The 20,457-nt window shown below is 50.4% G+C and overlaps 5 protein-coding genes and 1 long non-coding RNA gene across 6 annotated transcripts; 2 read left to right on the forward strand and 4 right to left on the reverse strand.

The window, feature by feature from the left end:
- Nucleotides 1–924: 924 nt before the first annotated feature.
- LOC100823437 lies at nt 925–5,852 on the reverse strand. The gene is made up of 7 exons (XM_010242088.3): nt 5,379–5,852; nt 2,981–5,173; nt 2,708–2,911; nt 2,527–2,619; nt 1,879–2,328; nt 1,683–1,773; nt 925–1,283 (listed from the first exon to the last, which is right to left on the reverse strand). Exons 1-6 carry the CDS (start codon nt 5,793–5,795, stop codon nt 1,693–1,695), a joined length of 3,438 nt encoding a protein of 1,145 aa, XP_010240390.1. The 5' UTR covers nt 5,796–5,852; the 3' UTR covers nt 925–1,283; nt 1,683–1,692.
- A 2,100-nt stretch (nt 5,853–7,952) lies between these two features.
- Nucleotides 7,953–9,166, reverse strand: LOC100823738. The gene is made up of 5 exons (XR_001404711.2): nt 8,877–9,166; nt 8,727–8,768; nt 8,558–8,629; nt 8,323–8,394; nt 7,953–8,227 (listed from the first exon to the last, which is right to left on the reverse strand). It is a non-coding gene; the product is annotated as an uncharacterized LOC100823738 (long non-coding RNA).
- A 2,484-nt stretch (nt 9,167–11,650) lies between these two features.
- On the forward strand, nt 11,651–13,580 carry LOC100830171 (UDP-glycosyltransferase 91C1). The gene is made up of 2 exons (XM_014895705.2): nt 11,651–12,358; nt 12,496–13,580. Exons 1-2 carry the CDS (start codon nt 11,930–11,932, stop codon nt 13,546–13,548), a joined length of 1,482 nt encoding a protein of 493 aa, XP_014751191.1. The 5' UTR covers nt 11,651–11,929; the 3' UTR covers nt 13,549–13,580.
- Nucleotides 13,581–14,761: 1,181 nt separating this feature from the next.
- On the forward strand, nt 14,762–16,649 carry LOC100824048 (UDP-glycosyltransferase 91C1). Its single transcript, XM_014895802.2, is given in 3 exon segments — nt 14,762–15,359; nt 15,474–16,266; nt 16,269–16,649. Coding segments are annotated over 3 exon segments (1,398 nt in total). The 5' UTR covers nt 14,762–14,933; the 3' UTR covers nt 16,448–16,649.
- A 154-nt stretch (nt 16,650–16,803) lies between these two features.
- Nucleotides 16,804–18,051, reverse strand: LOC100824360 (protein STRICTOSIDINE SYNTHASE-LIKE 10). Its single transcript, XM_003581589.2, has one exon. The coding sequence runs from the start codon at nt 17,876–17,878 to the stop codon at nt 16,841–16,843; it is 1,038 nt and encodes a 345-aa protein (XP_003581637.1). The 5' UTR covers nt 17,879–18,051; the 3' UTR covers nt 16,804–16,840.
- Nucleotides 18,052–18,205: 154 nt separating this feature from the next.
- Nucleotides 18,206–20,032, reverse strand: LOC100830481 (UDP-glycosyltransferase 91C1). The gene is made up of 2 exons (XM_014895801.2): nt 19,444–20,032; nt 18,206–19,362 (listed from the first exon to the last, which is right to left on the reverse strand). The coding sequence occupies exons 1-2, from the start codon at nt 19,861–19,863 to the stop codon at nt 18,400–18,402; spliced, it is 1,383 nt and encodes a 460-aa protein (XP_014751287.1). The 5' UTR covers nt 19,864–20,032; the 3' UTR covers nt 18,206–18,399.
- Nucleotides 20,033–20,457: the final 425 nt, after the last annotated feature.

The raw sequence follows: 20,457 nt of genomic DNA on the forward strand, positions 1-20,457 counted from the left end.
AACTAGATAGAACGTCTTATATCGAGGAACGGAGAGAGTATATACCAAGCTTGTTGCCATTCAAATATTGCTCATTTGGCCATGAGGGTAAGATTGTATTTCGACCTTCACAGTCACAGTGGATTGCTTCGGGCTCTACCCTCACGGTCACAGTCTGGATTGCTTTAGTTACACTTCACGACATAATGGCAAGAAGTTTTGATTCTACGGTGCCATACAAGCAAAGTGTATTTTTTTGACAATGATGAAAACCACGAAAAATAGTCTAAAAAAAAGCAAAGTGTATTTGTCGGATGGCATATGAGCAAACCAGCAGTTTGTAAGAGGTAAATTATCTTAAAATACAAAAAAGAAATCGAGCATGCACATTTTTTAGCAGATGCTCCCTTGTAAGCTGTTTGTAGAAAATTATTTCGATTTATGGCTCGTGTATGCGAAAAATAACAAAAATGTATTTCACGTGCAACACGTTAAGTAACTTGTGATATACTCCATCCGTTTCATAATTCTTGTCTCAAATTTGCGTGCCATAACTCGTTTTACTAATTTTTTTTGCATAAATCAAGAACGGTCACAACTCACAACGTGTGATTTTAGCCAAGTTTCAAAGAACGGATTTATCGGGAACAACAAAGGATGCAAGTGCTTTTTGTCTAGAAAACGGAACATCGCACTCTAAAAAAACAATGCCATGTCTCTATATATTGGGACTTTCAAGTGGCATGCGTGGAATAAAACTTTGTATAGACTCACGCAACTCCCGGCATTTAATTATACCTTTTGTTTCGAAATGATCACGTATTTTTCTGAAAGGGCAAATGATCACATATTTTTTTGAAAGGGCAAATGATCACATATTTTCACCGTTACTCACAACGAAGTTCCGGTGAACCTCTGTCCTCGTGCGGAAAGGAGAACAACGTAGGAAAAAAACTGCGAGTGTTGTTGCAGGCGTTCCTTGAACAGCTGACTGTACGCACAAGTAAAACATACCATGATCATGATGTGGATAATACGACCACTCGCACACTCTGGCAGCACCGTGCTGTCACACAATCAAAGCATGCATCTCTGGAACATGCTAAAGTTCCAGGTCATGCATATCAACATAAACAGAAACAATGAAAAGGTGACAGAAAATTTGGACGATTGTGATCACTTCTACCCGAAAGAAACCGCAGTCTAAAAACCATGGATACAAATTGCATGATCCAAGAGCTAAAAGGTGAACGAAACTGCCGCTATGTACCCGTCCCCCCAGCATTAGCTGACCCGGTCACAGCCTGCAAAACAGAACGGAGCAAAGAAAGTGAATGGCAGTAGTTCAAAGGTGCACAACGGGTGGTGGGTGAAAAAACACTAAATATTCAAATGTAAGAAAGTATGAAAAAAAGCGCATGTAAATGCTCCGTGTCCTTTTCATGTTTGTAAATTTTCATCACACAAATATTAGATTTGTGCCCTTAAGAAATACGAGTTTACTGCTCTACAATATTGCTTTTTTATAGCACCAAAAGTTCTTTCATGGCTAAAAGATGCTCCCATTTCCATGAAATTTACAAGCACATAAGAAACTCTGAACCATTGCATATATATTTTCTTTTGAAATTTGCCGTTCAGAAGTATTGTTTTCCATACCTTCGCTGCATAATTGGGATTTTGAGATGGCATTGCGATCTTACCGAGTGTTAACTAGGGGAGGAAAGATCGAGTAGGCCCAGAGTAATCAATGTAAGGTGGGAAAACATCATGAGAGCTTGCCGCATTTCGATCCTGGCATGTAACAAACAAGAAGAGTTCTGATTCAGATACAGTGGTGCAAGTCAATGACAGCTACACATCTCCTACAGGTAAATAAGAATATTAAAATGAAATTACCTGTTGGAAACTTGGAGGTACTGTTGGTCCACCCATTAATCCATTTGGTAAGCCACCAGTTGACATCATTTTCTGCATGGCGTTCACTGTATCCGTCATCTTTGCTAAGTCCTCCTGCAGCTTTTTCTGAGTTTCCTCCATCACAACCACCTTCTTCCTCAGAGCGACTGCCTCATCTTCAGCCCGTCTTTTAGCCCTTACAGCTTCCCAGACTGCCCTTTCCTGGGAGTCTTTGGGGTGACTTTTCTCCATCACTACCACTTCTTTCCTCAGTGTAGAGCCCTCATCTGCAACCTTTTTTTTAGCCCTCTCAGCTTGCCTGGTTAACCTTCCCTGCAGGTCTTTGGGGGAGGCCAGAGGTTTATAACTGTCTGTAATACCCTTTCCCTTTGCACCCATGGCAGAGGCACTGTCGCTTCCTGAACCTGCTCGATTCTCATGAGATGGTGACTGCAGGGTAAGATAGGAATGTTAGTTCCTGAGTGTTTCAAGGAGACAACGGTAAAATAAATAAATAATAGAATTGTAATTAGATCTAAAATCTAGTAGCGGACCTGATTGTATGCATGATTTATATGTTTTTCCTCCTTTCATGCAAGTAACATATGAATAAATCATCCAGATTGGAAACAAAGAAGTAAGAGTTACCTCTTCCTGAAACATCCGTGCAAAGCTCTTTGATCCTGTACTATTGATATAGGTTGATTTGGCTCGAGAAGCTTTAGATTTAGCACTTCTAACCTGTGTTTACAAAGATATGGGAATCATCCAAAATTATTCCATAACGTCTACATTGTTACAACAAATGAAAGACGATACCCAGCACTACCTTTGCCTTTTCGGTATTCCAGTATGCAACAAGTTGTCGCCACTGTTCTTTTAGGACACGAGGATCTCGATCAGCAAGACGTTCCTCTTCTGTTGTATGAGAATCATAGTGTTTCCGTTTTAGGTGAGATTTCCAGCACCTCCACGTTTTTCTTATGCATTTGAGGACCGATAACTCACAAGGTGGATCAACATCAAATTTAAGCTACACAAAAGGATAAAGGGTGTGAAAAAAGTTACATGAAGGGAAAAGAACAACATTAGCGATGCATACCTTCACAATGTGCCACAATACATTCTTGTTCTCCTTCGGAATACTTTTCCAGCTTTGATACGTGAGAGGTGCCAACATTCCATCTCGTGCTAGTGTGCCCAAAAAGGTAATAAACATGGCTGCATTTTTTCCAATAGGCAGACCCGAATTGTTCAAGGAGACTGGTAAACGTACACCCTCAGGCAAGATCCACACTTTGGCACAACGAGTAGGACCACGACCTCCTGCTTGATTCCCCTCGAGACCTTGTTGCTGCTCTCCAGAATCAGTTAGATCATGCAGCGGTACGTCATTGGAACCCTCAGACATCAGACGGTGAAGAAAGACATTAGGTTTCCCCTTTGCAAAGGCCCTTCTGGCCTCTTGAAGTAATAACAAACAATATCGTCGCGCGAAATGCTCAGGGTCAGACATATCAGTATTTGAAGGAGTTGTGGTCAGGTCATCTGGCTCAGGGTCAGACATATCATCATTTGAAGGAGTTGTGGTCAGGTCATCTCGTTCATTGGACATTTCTTGAGGCATCTCACGCACGGGGGATGTGCTAGGGTTAAGATCAGCAATGATTCTATCAATGTCTGGAGGGTCTGACTCAGACATGCTTTGATCTGGAGATACATCATATTGCTCATCGTGCTCGCTTTCTTCAGATTCAGGGTCTGTCACTGCAACCAGCACTTCACGACTTGGAGAGGCATATGACTGTTGAACAGGCTCCCTTTCTATTGGTTCACTATCCATAGAAACTGCTGGCATCTGGACAGCAGGAGAAAATACCCGTGGATTGACAGAGTCACTCTCTACATGTTCATTTTGGACAGCAGCAATTGAATCTTTGGCCAAACGGCTACTACGCCTAAGCTGGAGCCCCACAATTGAATTAGCCATTGAGCCCTTTCTATTTGTCTTCTGAGTCCCTCCACTAGCCTGTTTGCAAACCTCGACTTCAGTATGCTTCTCCTGAATCTCATCATTGGTGCGCACATGTTTCTGTTTTACATCATTTAGCTTATTTGGAGACACAAGGTGTTCCCCCACCTTAGGAGTCAAAGTAGAGTAAAGCTCACTTCTAGTTTTGTGTTTGTCATGCCTTCCAATACCCTTGCTTTGATGCTCACAATCGGCCTGCATTTCATGACTGTCAATATCAGAGGTATGTCCCTCTGCCTGCTGTATAATGTGGTTCACTGGTTCTATGTGTCTCTTCTTGGCAATAGTCTTAGCATTAAGTAATGGTGAATTTTTCTGCTTGCTACGCCTTGCAGTAGTCTCCTTTGAAGGAAGAGAGCACATGGCTTCTTTATGATTCGTATTACTCATAGGCTCACAAATTTCCTGATCTGGATGCTCATTATGTGTGTGTTCTGCATGATTCGCATCAGACTGTTGCTTTTGCTTATGTCGTGTGACCTTGTTCGCAGTCGATGCCTTTCTCTTTGCACTGCCAGAGCTGGGTCCAACTGAGCATCCTGCTGACCAAATGTTTTTCCCTACAATTGTTTTATCGATCATCTGAGTGGATGTCTCTTCTCTATGATTTGCTTGGTTGACAGGATCTGGTTGCACATCGTGCGCATAAATCACCCCATCCAGACACCCTACATGAGTGCCCTCCGCATGACTGTCATGATAAGGGTGTTTGTGTGGCTGCTGCATGATATGATTAGGAGTCTTGATATGCCGCTTCCCTGCACTTAAAGTTTGTGGGCCAACAGAGCATCCAACTATTTGATTTCTATGAGTTGCAGCAGTCTGATATATCAGTTCAGTATGTCTTGCTTCTCTATAAACTTCATGGCTGAGAGGCCCTTCCTGCATCTCCTCTGAATGAACGACTCTATGAAGGCGTGCCAGCTGCGATCGCTTTGGCTGAGTAGTGTAACTAGAATGTTGATCGTTTACCTGATGCCTGACCGCATTTAGAGATAACGTCTGTCTATTCTCGCTGCATGCAATGCCACGGTCAAGTGGAAATCGATTTCTCTGTAGGCTATTATTTGCAGTAGCCTCATCAACCACATGCATCTCTTCTCCATCTATCATATGATCAGGATAATCGTGTCCGTCCTGATGCACATGCTTAAGACGATCTGAACGTTCTGTTCGTGTCCGCCCCAGAGGAATTAGCCTGTCATGAAGCTCTGCTCGGGGTGCTCCTGCACGAACTGACAAGCTAGGACGTCCTTGATGTGCCTGCATCACAGGAAAAGAAAGAAGTGCAATATTAAGAACAACAAGCTCAATGGATCAACTAGAGCTACACACGGCACAAAGTTACATATGCGAATCATCAGGTAAATCAAAGGGATTATTCGGCAAAATTGAAATGTGATTTCTTGAATTCTGCAATAGATAACTCCCAACCCTGTGGGCATGGCGAGAAGAGAAATATCTATACCTCCCAAGCACCAATTGATGGGGCAACTACGGCGGGGAGCGGCATGGCAGCCGCCTCGGCGGAGTACAGGATGTAATTTCGGATACGAGCGGAGTCGACGGCCAGCTCGGCGCCGCAGAACGGGCAGGCGCAGCGCGACAGCCCGACCGGGACGCTCAGGAGCTCGCCGCAGGCGCCGCAGGGAAGCCTAGCCCCGCGCGCGTCTGCTACGCTGCGCGGAAGGGGAAGCGCCCTCCTCCGCGGAGGCGGCGGCGGCATGAGCTCCGGCGGGAGCGACTGCGGCGTGGCGCAGTCAGGGCAGACGAACTCCGTCAGACCTCGCTCCACCTCCAGCGTCTCCCTGCACCCCACGCAGCGCACCTCCAAGACCTCCGCGAGATCCTCCGCCGGCGCCGCCCTGGCTAGCGGCGGCGCCATCGTCTTCGAGAGGAAGCTAGAGAAGGGGACTACGGGAGGAAGTTAGGGTGACCCCGGTAAGTGGGCCCCAGTCTCACAGGCGCTTTTTTTCTTTACCTGCTCCACGTAGAGCCGTTCGATAAGCTATCGTGAACATAGGTGGCCAACGGGCCGGGGCCAAGCCCGTCTAAAGATAAACGGGCTAGGCCCGGGCGTGGCCCGGTGAAGCCCACCAAAATATAGGTGCCGGGCCAGGCCTGCCTGAAAAGTCCTCCTCCAGGTCCAGGCGTGGCACCGAGTCTGGCCGGGCCGGCCCAGGCCCGTTAAAGCTCAGCGGGGCCTGAGAAAAGCCTATGTTGCATAAGGCCTAACTAAAGAAAAAAAGAAAGAAGAGTTGAAAATGGGTCAAAATTGAAAAGATAATGGGCCAAAATGTTGGGCTGGGCTAGATTTTTAGGAATTGTGGCCAAATATACTGAAAAAATCGTGCCGTGCTGGGCCGGCCTGGATGCCTGAGGTTGAGGCCCAAGCTATGCCTCGGGCCGGACCGGCCCGATTAATTCCGTGTCGGGCCAGGCGTAGTTGGGCTAAGCCTGTTGGGCTTTGGGGCCTGGCCGGAAAGCACGGCACCTGCCAGTTTTTTTTTAAGAAACCATATATTACATTAGACAATCCATTTACAGATATTACATATATAGTCACGACACAAGACAAACATGCTTGTCAAGCAACTTTGCACAAAATACCCCACAAGAAGTACAAATAAAATTCTACTCTTGGAAAAACTTGTGCCTCGTCGAACCGTCATCCACCCACGTCATCCAACGCCACCATGGTAGCACCGAAAAAAGGGGCGAACAATCTCCATACCAAGATTTGGGAGAGCACCTTCGCATACAAGGATGCTTTCCGACCCAATGAACCGGACCGTCGCAAGCAACGAGACCGAAACTTTGTGGCACGTCGGCCGGGGATCTTTCCCGTGGTCACCAGAACTCGACACCGTCACCTTCATCCAACACAGCCGAAGAAGAGGAACGCCGCCGCCTGCCATCATCCACACATCCAATTGCAAGACAGCAAACACAACTACAACAACTAACATGATCGCTACCCGCAAAAGTGCCGACTGCTAACCACGAGACACGAATCTCGCCGGATCCAAAGATCGGCAAGACAACCAGGCCGCCTGCCCCTCAACGCCACCCGTTGGAGCGACGTCAAGATGGAGGAAGAGCGGAGGCAAATTATTCCGACGCGCCGCCGTCTCCTCCATAGAAGCAACGCCTCAAGAAATACTATGCCAACCTAACTACAGACCAGAGCACCGGGGTCCCACCCCCTCCCGTCGCCTGAAGCGGCACACGGAGGAGGCAGGGACCGACGGCTTGACGTTGTAGTCCGGGCAGACGAGATCGCCCCCTAAGATCCCTTTCCTCGCTGGGAACGGTTCCTGGAAGCGAACCGGCGCCTGCCAGTTGGGGCTGTTCTCGCTGAAACTCGATCCGAGCGGATCCGAGCGTTTGGTCAAGAACGGGTTGACGCGTGGCTCTTCAGTATCGCACGGGAACAGAAAGCTAAATGAGGGTGCACAAACAATAGCCGATTTGTGTGTGGTAGATGACAAGTCATAGTAATCGACGGCCAGCGACACATTCGGGGAAAGTATGCATCAACACCACCAGAATTATTGGGATTTCAAAATCTGAAAACTGCACGGATTAGCAACATGGTCAATTTTTCCCGGGCACTTTTTAGCGTTTACTCGTTGTGTTTAGTGTTACTCGTTCAGGGACCTTTTCTTTTTTCTACGGAACAAAATGGCTACGCATAGTATAGCTCTGGCTGTAACTTCTGAACCCAAGATGCCTGATCAAAGCCGTTGCTGTTCGTGATGATCTGCTAGTTATTTACGCCAAGGAGGCTTTCGTTGGCCATATTTCATCACAATGGCTTCTTTACTCTTGGAACCAGCTCGTCTGCCACTCCCGCTGCCCTGTCGCCACCCCTCCGCACAAGAACGGGGACGTGAATTGAGCAGCAGACACTGCATTTTTAAATGAGGTATGGCAATGATTGTCCTCTTGATAATGATTTTACCCCCTAAACTCATGTGTTGCTCAAAAAGTTCTTGGAGTTGGTACTTGGTAGTCACTCATTCATGTTTGCAGTGGAGTATCAGCGAAGATCGTCCATTAGATTAATTATAAAACTGAAACTAGTAGACGGATCATATTTGTTTCAGGGTATCATACAAGAACTTGAACACTGGCGAAGATGACAAACAAAGGATTCTGACATATCGCACGTGCAGTACAAAGCCCAGATTGAAGCAGAAACGATGGCAAGTGGCTTAGATTAGGTTTGGAGGTTTTCAACTAATTGACCAGTCACGGTAAATGATGGCAACTGAGAGTCTTTAGGATCAATCACATTGCCAGCAGCAGCAGGACCTGCCAACGCCACGAGAACAGTTTCAGGAGTTAATTTTACGTACAGAGTTTTTTCCCTGTTTAGAAATGTTTGAAGCAATTCAACAATTCCTTACCTGGATCGATCACTGATGTGGTCTGAGAATTTCTCGGAGGATCTGTCACCTTGCCACACATAGTCTGCGAGACTGTAGCAACAGAAGCACGTGCAACGAAATTAGTCAAAATGCCCTAATACTCGTAAACTAGGGGAGCAAATTAAAAAGCAACAGCAATGAAATTGAGAGGAGCGAGGGCAAATTATGCACGTCAGTTAATTTGGTTAATTTGGGACGGAGGGATTACTTTTACCTTCCTTGGCAGTATACTGAAGCGGACACCCATGACAGAGCTCCGGGAATTTACTGGCTTCAAAACATTCCTCTGAATATCACAAGTTCATCATCAAAGTTAATTAAGGGCAACAATGGATGCATAAATGGACTGGAATCAGGGGAGAGAGACTAGACTAGAGCCATACCAAGAAGATCCGCCACCCAGCCAAACACCTTAGCGTCAGATTCTGCAATGAGGCCATCATATTATGAACACTAGCACGGTACATGTAAAGTTTCTTACTGACAAGGCAGTTTTATCAACGAACTAAGGAAAATAGGATATATATATATACCATTAAATGACAACACCGTGTTTTGGCTGCTGCATTGACTTGAAGGCAAGCTGCAAAAGCAAGAAACAATGAGTACACGCGAATGAAGGAAAAGGAATTGGAACAGCAGGCAGGGCAGAATTGAGTATTGAAGGATGATTAGATTGCCTCCTCCTCTTGTCAAGATAGAGCTTGGCAATAGCAGACGCTTCTGGCTAGCGGGCTCGTTTCTTCAGGTGACGTGCACGACGGAATGGAGCAAAGCTTATTTGGACAATCATGGAGAGATAATTAGCATGTGGAGCACACAGGATGATGCACGATGGGCAGTACGTTCTGTGGCCCCATGGGGCCGTCCGGCAACAACAGCCGTTCTTTCAGCTGTGGAGTATCATTCACCAAGTCCCGGACGATCGCCGCTGATTTGGACCGCACGCGTCCCCAGTCCAGAGAGTCCCTACACAAGATTTTAGATTTAGTTTAACAACCAGAAGAAACACTAACAAGGGGAAACAGCACATTAGTCTTTAGATATGAACTTGTAATAGAACAACTGAACAAGTACTCTAGATACTAGTCTGATATGTGTACGCATCTGATGATCTGATCTGATCCAACCTGACTCGCTGCGAGTAGAGCAGGGTGCAGAGGATGGAGTGGAGCCTGGCGGTGACGGGCTGCGTGGATTTCTCGCTGCGGAGGCAGGGGATTAGCTTGGCTGCCAGAGCGGCGCCCTCCTTGGCGCCGGAGACGATCTGGTAGACGGTGAAGTCGATCCGGAGGAAGTAGTAGAGGACGCGGGCCTCGACGCTCTGCGGAGGGGAGGAAGAGGAGCGATCCACCCACAGGAACCTGGGGCTGACGTACCGCAGGGCCTCGGCCCAGCGGCCCCGCGACACCAGGTGCTCCAGTTGCTCCGCGCTGAAGAAGTCGACCGTCTGGTGGAGCATCCTGCGGCATTTTGCGACGGAGATCAGGAAATTAACACGCGAGGTCGTTTGCAAGCATTGGTGGGGAAGACAGAAATTAAAGGCGTGTGTGGCGTCTGGCGTGCGTACGGCTGGGAGGATTTGACTCGCGCTTGGGAGGATCCTGCGATTCGTCTCGCGCTTTTGGGAGGATTCGAGGATTTTTACTAGCGCTTGGGAAGGGATGACGTCTCGACCTGCCCGTTTTGTCTCCCTCTCCCTCTGTGTGTCCCTCTCGAAATGCGTGTTTTACAGAACTTGGGCTGATTTGATTGCTTGAACAGCTTGTCGTGAAAAATGCAACGGTGCAAACAATAGTATATTTTGAACAGTTGGTTTCAAAATTCTTTTTTTCTAGGAAGTTGGTTTCAAAATTCCGAATTCACGCAACTTTACTGGGAGTAACGTGCAAACAACAAAAGTACCGGAACTAGCCAACCGTAGGACAAGCTTGATTGGCCAATGCCCAATGCTATATGTACTTTTTTGAGAGTGAGAGAATTGTTTTTTTTGCAAAGAGAGTGAGAGAAATTTGTCGACGCTATAGAAAAACTAGCCCAAGCGAGTTTGGGCTGCAAATTAGTGGGCCGAAAATTGAAATATGTTGTGTGGGCCACACGCAATAGGCGCCGGTTACCGGTGCCGTTTTACGCTAGGAGATTCTGAACCTAGCGAAAGCTCGTTTTGCGGGTCAAACTGATGTCAATGAGTGGATTGAGGTTTGTTAACGGTTTCCGTACAACAAAAACTAGCGTGGTTCCCTAAAAAAAACCAGTGAAGGCTTTTTTTCTAGAAATCTATATCAATATATTAAATTGGAGTTGGTGGTGATGGTATGGTCGCCACCGTAGGTTAACTTCGTTAAAATTACAACCAATATGCCATTGTCCGTTATTTTTTTTTCCTCCAGTTTTTTTCACGATTTCTCCTACTCCGTCTTGCAACCGACGCCACCACATCCGCATGCCGACCTCGACGACACCATGAGTTGCCTACACATAAAATAAAAATAAATAGTTTGTGATTTTGTTGACCCATAGCAACGCGCGGGCACACCTGTTAGTGTCAATAAAATTTGAGCGAGTCTATGCATAGTTTCGTTTAATAAAAACATCTTGGTACCCTATGTGAAAAAATAAATTTAGTACCTTGAATATTGCTTTTTAAGCACTGACTAGTCCTTTTTCAGTTCCGCTAAAATGTACACAAGTTTATTTCACTCAAAATGATTTCCGGGCGGAGCGAGTACCTATTTTTGGCATGTACGTCTAGGTGTTCTTCAGATTTCACTATTCACCCCTCCGGACAGCCACTTCGTTGCACACTTACACTCCTTGCACACCCAGTGAACCATTTTGGGTTTGGAGTCTTTGGACCAAGGTTTATTTACTACAGTTGAAGTTCGGATCATGTACGTTTGATGTAGCCCTTTGCACTAAAAGAGGTCTGATACGATATTAAACTTTGCACTAGGTTTTGAATTTTTTATGCATGTGGTTCACGAGAAAACGATATGGTTTGCACTTCACACCATGAGACATAGTATAACTTGGAAGTGTGTTGAGATCCCCGTACATGAAATATAACATACTTCCTCTTTCATAAATACTCGTCGCTGTTTTAGTGAAACGAAGGGAGTACATATTGTTGAAAAGTGGGTCGAGATCACTCATGACATACCAGCGTCTCGCTCTCGCCTAACATATGCGGTCAGTACAATCAAACGGGTGAACTGGTGATGCCAATTGGCAGCCATTACATAAACGCCAAAAGCATAAGGCTGTAGAAGAATATATAAAGAAAATAAACAAGAATGTGACAGGGATTACAGAGGGGTCGGGAGAGATGGAAGAGTCACGCCGCGAGTTGGTCGGTGATTGCCTGATGAGTACTGTACATGTACGTATACGTAGATACACTTTCGGAAACTTGCGATAAATAAGTCCGGGCAGGGCAGTAGCGTGGTGCGTGGATGTTGAATTTGAACTGCTTTGGCCCATTACACGGGTGTGAGCACTGATCGCTGAGACGCTGACTAGCTCAGGCACCACCAAGCTCGCGCCGCTGCTAGCAAGTTCGATCTTCGCAAAGCCTTCTCGAACCGCCATGGACGCCGCCGGGTCCTCGCAGCAGCCACCGCTGCGCATCGTGATCGTGCCGTGGCTGGCGTTCGGCCACCTGCTCCCGTACCTGGAGCTCGCGGAGCGCCTGGCCACGCGCGGCCACCGCGTGTCCTACGTCTCCACGCCGCGGAACCTCGCGCGCCTGCCGCCGCCGCGCCCCGCCGCGTCCCCGCGCGTCGACCTCGTCGCGCTCCCGTTCCCGCGCGTCGAGGGGCTCCCCGACGGCGCCGAGTCCACCAACGACGCCCCCGACGACGACACGCGGGAGCTCCACTGGAAGGCCTTCGACGGGCTCGCCGCCCCCTTCGAGACGTTCCTTGCCGCCGCGTGCGCCCGCGACGACACCAGGCCTCACTGGGTCCTCGCCGACTGCTTCCATCACTGGGCCGCCGCCTCCGCCCTCGTGCACAAGGTTCGATCGGCATGATCATCCAGCAAATTAATCCCGAATTGATGATTGCACGAATGCACGTGCATGCGCTAGCTTTGGTTCCATTATGTTCCATTTTCCATCCGTATCTGAAATCTAGTTGGGCTGATTCATGTCAGGTGCCGTGCGCGATGTTTCTTGCTAGCGCTGCTATGATCGCTGCCTCTCCCGTGCCCCCTAGGCGGCAGTCGGTGGTGCACGCCGAGCCGGCTGTCTCTGTAGTTGAACTTGAACAGCCGGCTGCGGCCACCATGCCCCGTTACGAGCACGACGCGGTGGCGCCGTGCTTCGACGGCCATGGCGCGTCGGGCATGTCCATCGTGGAGCGCTACACCTTGACACGAGAGAGGTGCGCGCTCGGGGCCATCCGGAGTTGCGTCGAGTGGGAGCCCGAGTGCTTCCCGCTGGTGCCGGCGCGCGTCGGCATGCCGGTCGTGCCCCTCGGCCTTCTGCCGCCGTCGCCCGACGGAGGCCGCCGCGCCCCCAACGGAGAGGAGCACGCCACGGTGCGCTGGCTGGACGCGCAGCCGCCCAGCTCGGTGGTGTACGTCGCGCTGGGGAGCGAGGTGCCGCTGCCCGTGGAGCAGGTGCACGAGCTGGCTCTCGGGCTAGAGCTCGCCGGGACACGCTTCCTCTGGGCTCTGAGGAAGCCCAGCGGCGTCCCCGACGAGGACATGCTTCCTCCCGGTTTCCAAGAGCGCACCAACGGCCATGGACTGGTGACCATGGGGTGGGTTCCTCAGATGAGCATACTGGCGCACGGCTCCGTGGGTGCGTTCTTGACGCACTGCGGGCGGAACTCGCTTATCGAAGGTCTTCTGTTTGGGCGCCCTCTGATCATGCTGCCCATCTTCGGGGACCAAGGGCCGAATGCGCGCCTCATGGAAGGAAGGAATGTAGGATCGCTGGTGGCAAGGGATGAGAATGATGGGTCATTTGACCGCCATGGTGTCGCGAGTGCAGTCCGGAGTGTGATGCTAGATGAAGAAGCCAGACGGGGATTCGTAGCAAATGCCCTGAAGATACAGAAGATTGTGGCCGATAAGGAACTCCATGAGAAGTATGTCGACGAATTTGTACAACACCTTAGATCTTACGCCACTCCTACCGAAGGCATTTTCGCTACTGTTTCCCAACGTCCAACTGAGACGGACTTCGTGAGTAAGGAATAATCATGTGCATCAATAAGGAATGAGTCTGCCTAGGGATCAGGCGTCCGAGATCGATTTCCGGTTACTCTTTCTCTTGGAGTTGTGTCTTTGTGTAATTTACTCGGAAAAGATAGATCAGTTTCACAAAGAAACACCCTTCCAGTTCCAGGTCAGGCTCATCCTTGCCCGAATCATCAACTTTGAAAAGGTCAAAATTGTGTATGAACGTTTGACCAACAAGATTAATGGTAAAGTTTGTGTATGTATGGGTTTTCTGTTACTCATGTTTTTCTTTTGGTAAGAATCCCTTGGGAGGGAGTTCCTAGTTTCTGTTAAACTCCATCGTTTGAATGTGCATCCTTATGCAATTTACACTCTTTTTCCAAAAGAAATTGCTATTTCTTATTTTGAAGTGAAGAGAATTTGCATTTCTAGGTCAAAGTTGTATGTGTTTCTCACTCTATCTCCATGTCTCATGTCTCGGTCACTTTTTTTGTTAGTATATGGATCATGACATGGATAAACCAATCTGTAATTATTTTTGAACTTGAGTGTGATTCTATTTTCTGTTATGTGTAATTACTTCTGAATTTCAGTCCATTTATAAAAAACATTTGGCCCTTTACTTTTATTCGTTTGCATATATTTCTTGATACAATTCCTTTTTCTTGATACAATTCCATTCTGTACAGCCGAACTGCATGGTCGGATTTTTGTTCTTCTTTGTTTTTTGACCTATGTGGTCTTTCTGTAGCACAAGTTTCTACCCCTTAATGCAATAGCAGAGCCCCTGCTAATTTACTTTAAAAAAAAGTTGATGCTTGCACAAGCACAGTAGCTAGCCATTATTGTGCATATTTGGAATTTAGCAACAACACCATTGGAGTGTATCCGTGCGTGAGCATATTTATACATGCCAAACTTCTACTCCCTCCGTTCCGAATTAACTATCGTAGATCTGTATAAGAATTTATACAGATCCACGTGTTAATTTATGATGGAGGGAGTATATAATTAGTGCAGCTACAAATAATTGTTGCACATGCATGATATTAAAAGGTCCTAGGTCTCTAGTGGAAGCCGGCCATGGGCGTTTTCAAAATATAAATGGTCCTAGTCATCAGCAAAAACAATAGGATGGTGGCTGACATGGGCGGATCATGGGCAGATTCATGTTACGCAACTTGCAGATATAAATCAAGCCCGGGAGGTGGCGTAGATGGTTTTGAGTAAACGCACTGATACGGATTAACTAATCTTAGCTCCCAATCTCCCACACAGTCTGTCCCAGTCAGCAGTGTGAGCACCGAGCGTCACCCAAGCTGCCGGTTCTTCTCGACACCCGGGCGCCACGCAAGGTAAGTCAACAGCTCCTGAATCCTGATCCAAATCAGTTCCCGTTCACCATGGACGCCGCCGGGTCCTCGTCATCCTCGCCGCTGCGCATCGCGATCGTGCCGTGGCTCGCGTTCGGCCACCTGCTCCCGTACCTGGAGCTCGCGGAGCGCCTGGCCGCGCGCGGCCACCGCGTGTCCTTCGTCTCCACGCCGCGGAACCTCGCGCGCCTCCCGCCGCTGCGGCCCGCCGCGGCCCCGCGCGTGGACCTGGTCGCGCTGCCGCTCCCGCGCGTCGAGGGGCTCCCCGACGGCGCCGAGTCCACCAACGACGTCCCCGACGACGAGCGGGAGCCCCTCTGGAAGGCCTTCGACGGCCTCGCCGCGCCCTTCGCGGGGTTCCTCACGGCTGCGTGCGCGGACGAGGGCACGAGGCCCCATTGGATCATCGCCGACAGCTTCCACCACTGGGCCGCCGCCGCCGCCCTCGAGCACAAGGTTCCATCCAAAGTCCAATGTCCAAACAGAGAGCCAATGAGCACGCTTTCTTGGTTCCATACTTCCATTCCATGCATATCTAAAACCTCGATGGATTTCTCAATCGGTCACCAGGTGCCGTGTGCGATGCTTCTCCCGACGGCTGCTCTGATAGCTGCCAGTGCCGGAGCCGGCCGTCCTTCGCCGGAGGAGCACGCCGAGCAGCAACCGCAGCCGCGTTACGAGCAGGAGGGGCGGGCAACGCTCTTGACCGACGGTGACATGTCAGGTATGTCAATCATGCAGCGCTCCGTCTTGACGCTAGAGAGGTGCAAGCTCACGGCCATCCGGAGCTGCGTCGAGTGGGAGCCAGAGTGCCTCCCGCTGGTGTCAGAGTTCATCGGCAAGCCGGTCGTGCCCCTCGGCCTTCTGCCGCCATCGCCCGACGGAGGCCGCCGTGCAGCCAACACGAACGGAGAAGACGCCACCATTCGCTGGCTGGACGCTCAACCGCCCAACTCGGTCGTGTACGTCGCGCTGGGGAGCGAGGTGCCGCTGCCAGTGGAGCAGACGCACGAGCTGGCTCTCGGGCTAGAGCTCTCCAAGACACGCTTCCTATGGGCTCTCAGGAAGCCCAGTGGCGTCCTCGACGCAGAGATGCTTCCTATGGGCTTCCAAGAGCGCATCCACGGTCATGGGCTAGTGACCACCGGGTGGGTTCCGCAAATGAGCATACTGGCCCATGGCGCCGTGGGCTCGTTCCTGACGCATTGTGGGCGGAACTCGCTTATCGAAGGGCTTTTGTTTGGGCACCCTCTGATTATGCTGCCCATTTTCGGGGATCAAGGGCCCAATGCCCGTCTTATGGAGGGGAAGAAGGTAGGATTGCAGGTAGCAAGGAATGAGAATGATGGGTCATTCGATCGCAAGGCGTTGCGAGCGCAGTCCGGAGCGTCATGCTAGAGGAAGACGCGAGAAAGAGCTTCGTAGCAAATGCCCTAGAGATGCAGAAGATTGTAGCCGACAAAGAACGCCATGAGAGGTACATCGACGAATTCATACACCAACTTAGATCTTACACGTCAGCCCCGACTTCTGACCGAAACTAGCTTCGTATGAATAAGGAAAATTGATGTGTTTCAAATAAGGACGTTGACATTGATGTGTGTTAAATAGTTTTCAACTTCTACACCTCTAAATTAGTTTCATTCAATTTGTCATGATATATATTTTTTCATAGTGTATTTACTTGATACTGTAGAATCTCCTGCAAATACATGTTCCTAAATATAAGGTTCTAGTTTTGTTCCACGTGAAACTTTTTAAAATTTGAAGGAGAATTGATGAGTGTCAAATAAGAGCACATATGAATGTTAAAATTAAGAAAAGGCTGAATATTTATTGCAATCAGTTTGTATTACATGGGTCACAAATACATAAATGCACACCTAAAGACAAGAGAGGAATGACAAATAGAAAAGCTAAACATGCTAAATGGATCCCTATTTACGTGTGACTGCGCCAACGTAAGGTAGCTCGACGGAGCCCATGTAGTATTTTCCGTTGTCCCTCTCCATTATTTCGGTTGGCCTCACACTCTTGGGTCCTCTCATCTCTTCAAGTACTTTCCCATTTGGTCCAATCCTCACGGCGAGCAAATGACTATCAATGCCAAAGGGTAGCTCATTCTTCTCACGGTGTAACGCCACCCAATAACCTCCTCTTCTGTCTTGCCTCACATTATCGGGGTAGCCTGGAAGGTCGGCAAATGGCTCGGACATGCCCGCATTGGACCCTTTGATCCAGTACCGTAGGAGCTTGCATGGTCCGGTAGACGCAACCACTAGGTGTGACCGGTCAGGAGAGATAGCTACACCGTTTGGGTATGTCAGGCCTGCTTGTAGTGTGGTAACATTATGCGTCCTTGGGTCGTACCTCATAAGACGGCCTGTTGAGTCTCCTGTTCTCGTGACCATCTCGTGTTGCGACCTCCTGTAGTTCATAGAACTATCCGTGAAGTATACTTGACCGGTAATCTGATCGACGTCAACACCATTAGTGAAGCGGAGAGGTGCGCCATCAACCTTGTTGACCAACACGGTCGCCTCACCGCCGCCCGGCCCAACCCGCATGAGCCCCTTGTAGGCATCGGCGATGTACAGGTTTCCAGACTGGTGGTGAAACTGCAGACCAAGCGGCTGACCGCAACGGCTCTCGGTGAGAGTCTCCGGTCGAAGTTTGGACGCGGTGCACATCTTGCTGCTATAGCCCGGGCTGTAGGTGTAGGTCGTCCAGCCGAGCTTGTCGCCGTTCCACTTGAGGACGCGGCCATCGGAGACACCGCTGTACGGGCCGTGGCCCTCGCCGTCGAAGGCGACGCTCTCCGGGCCGCGCAGCAACCCGCGCGGCAGCTGCAGATGTTGGCTGCGGGTGGCGTCGAAGCTGGCGACAGCGGCTGCTGCGGCACCGGACATTATGAGCAGAGCCAGGATGACGAGCGATACGGTCGCCTTGGTGAGACGACTCATGCTGCACCCCATGTTTGTTTGTTCGGATTGATCTCGCTCGCTCGCGTGTTGTTGTTGGCACGTACGCTAGAGAGCTCTTGCAATCGATTTCGCTCGAACGATTTTTGTGGAGAGGATCGGCCGGGTGGCTGTCCTCTTTATACTGCATCGAATGTGATGGCCAAGTCCGATTCGGTGGTGTTGGCCCTTCCTTACAGACCTACGCATACGAGAGTCCGACTCGGCGCCGGCGCATCACCACAGAGGCACAGAGCCCGTTTTCCTTTCCGATAATTCAGTTTGGCCATTGGCCAATGCATAAACAGCCTGAGAATTTCCTTAATTTTTCCAACGCATGAATAATCCGAGAATTCTTTTCCTGTAAGAAAAAAAAAGCAGAGAATCCTTTGCACAACCCGAGCCAGTGACGGTTCATTAATTCAGGGAAGAAGGGAATGCGTTACACGAAGCATCGACCAGGCAGGCGTCCATACTTGACAGTCACAAATCAAGGGGAACCAATCGAGTAGCGTCACCAGCTAGCAGTGAAATTGTCATTCGCTAGCTGCCGTGGTGTAAGATCTAAGCTCCTGAACAAATCCGTCAACGTACCTCTCCTGGAGTTCTTCATCGGCTACAACGTTCTGCATCTTCCGGGCATTGGCTACAAATCCCCTTCTGGCTTCTCCGTCTACCATAACGCCCCGGACCGCGTCTGCAACACCTTCGCGGTTAAACGATCCATCGTTGTCATCCCTTTTCACCTGCAATCCCACCTTCTTCCTCTCCATGGCACGCGCATTCGGCCCTTGGTCCCCGAAGATGGGCAGCATGACGAGAGGGTGTCCGAGCAGAAGGCCTTCGATGAGCGAGTTCCTCCCGCAGTGCGTCAGAAAGGCCCCCACGGCGCCATGGGCGAGAATGCTCATCTGAGGAACCCAGCCCGTGGTCACCAGCCCATGCCCGCGGGTGCGGTCCTGGAAACCGGCGGGGAGCATGTCGGCGTCGGGGACGCCGTTGGGCTTCCTCAGGGCCCAGAGGAAGCGCGTCCCGGCGAGCTCCAGGCCCAGAGCCAGCTCGTGGACATGGTCCACGGGCAGCGGCACCTCGCTCCCCAGCGCCACGTACACGACCGAGCTGGGCGGCTGCGCGTCCAGCCAGCGCACGGTGGCGTGCTCTGATCCGTCCGGGGCGCGGCGGCCTCCGTCGGGTGATGGCGGTAGAAGGCCGAGCGGCACGACCGGCATGCCGAGGATCGTTGCTGCTAGCGGGTAGGAGTCCGGCTCCCATTCGACGCAGCTCCGAATGGCGCCGACCGTGCACCTCTCTTTTGTCAAGAGGTAGCGCTGGACGATGGACATTCCCGACACCCCCTGGTCGGACAGGAGCGGCGCCGTTGCCTCAATCTCGTGACGCGGCACCGCGTGCTCGGCCGGTGCCGAGGCCGCGTGGTCCGGCTGCCGCTGCGGCATGGTGGCGATGACGGCGGCGGTTGGAAGAAACATGGCGCATGGCACCTGGTGATCGATTCGAGAAGGCCAGCTCAGATGTCAGTGAGATATGCATGTGATCAATGGAAGCAGTCGAGTCGAACGAACCTTGTGGTCGAGGGCGGCGTCGACGGCCCAGTGGTGGAAGCAGTCGGCGAGGATCCAGTGAGGCCTGGTGTCGTCGCGGGCGCAGGCGTTGGCGAGGAACGCCGCGAAGGGCGCGGCGAGGCCGTCGAAGGCCTTCCAGAGGGGCTCCCGCTCGTCGTCGGGGACGTCATTGGTGGACTCGGCGCCGTCCGGGAGCCCCTCGACGCGCGGGAGCGGGAGCGCCACGAGGTCGACGCGCGGGGCCGCGGCGGGGCGCAGCGGCGGCAGGCGCGCGAGGTTCCGGGGCGTGGATACGTAGGACACGCGGTGGCCGCGCGCCGCCAGCCGCTCCGCGAGCTCCAGGTACGGGAGCATGTGGCCGAACGCCAGCCACGGGACGATCACGATGCGCAGCGGCGGCGAGGACCCGGCGGCGTCCATGGCGAGGCGATCGACGGGCGGCTCCGCGATGAGATCAGAAGCGAGCAGATGTGGCGAGAAGCCGAGAAGAAGCGGACGACCCGCTTAATTTGATGGCGTGCTTTGCTGTGAGCTCAGTGCTGTCCGTAGCTAGCGCACGTGACACCGGGCGCTCAACGATGTATACTTATATAGGAATGTGAGCTAGCAAGATTAAATTAGCAGGCAGATGCGTGTCAGTGTGTTTAGACTTGATTGATTTGCAAGTTGTATTACAATACTACGCAAATTGACTTGATTGATTTGCTTGAATTGGCAGTTTTTGAACCATATTCAAGTACATTTTCTAGAAAAATCATTCTGCATCTCCGATGCAAAATGCGATACATTGGTAATTCTTAGCATTCAGAGACTTGACTGTAGTTCTAAACTGTGAAACTTGCATAACTAATCAAGAACGTGGGTGGCATTAGGGCCGGGAGGGGGCACGTGAATGGAAGAGTCATGCATGACGCGGAGCTGGTCGTTAATTAGCTGCCTCGTACGTAGCCTCGTGGGCAGATCTCTATCTTGAGCAAATCATCATTGGCAGATTAATATGGTGCAACTTGGAAT

The sequence above is a fragment of the Brachypodium distachyon genome, chromosome 5 (assembly GCF_000005505.3).
Source record: "Brachypodium distachyon strain Bd21 chromosome 5, Brachypodium_distachyon_v3.0, whole genome shotgun sequence".
Classification (NCBI taxonomy): Eukaryota; Viridiplantae; Streptophyta; class Magnoliopsida; order Poales; family Poaceae; genus Brachypodium; species Brachypodium distachyon.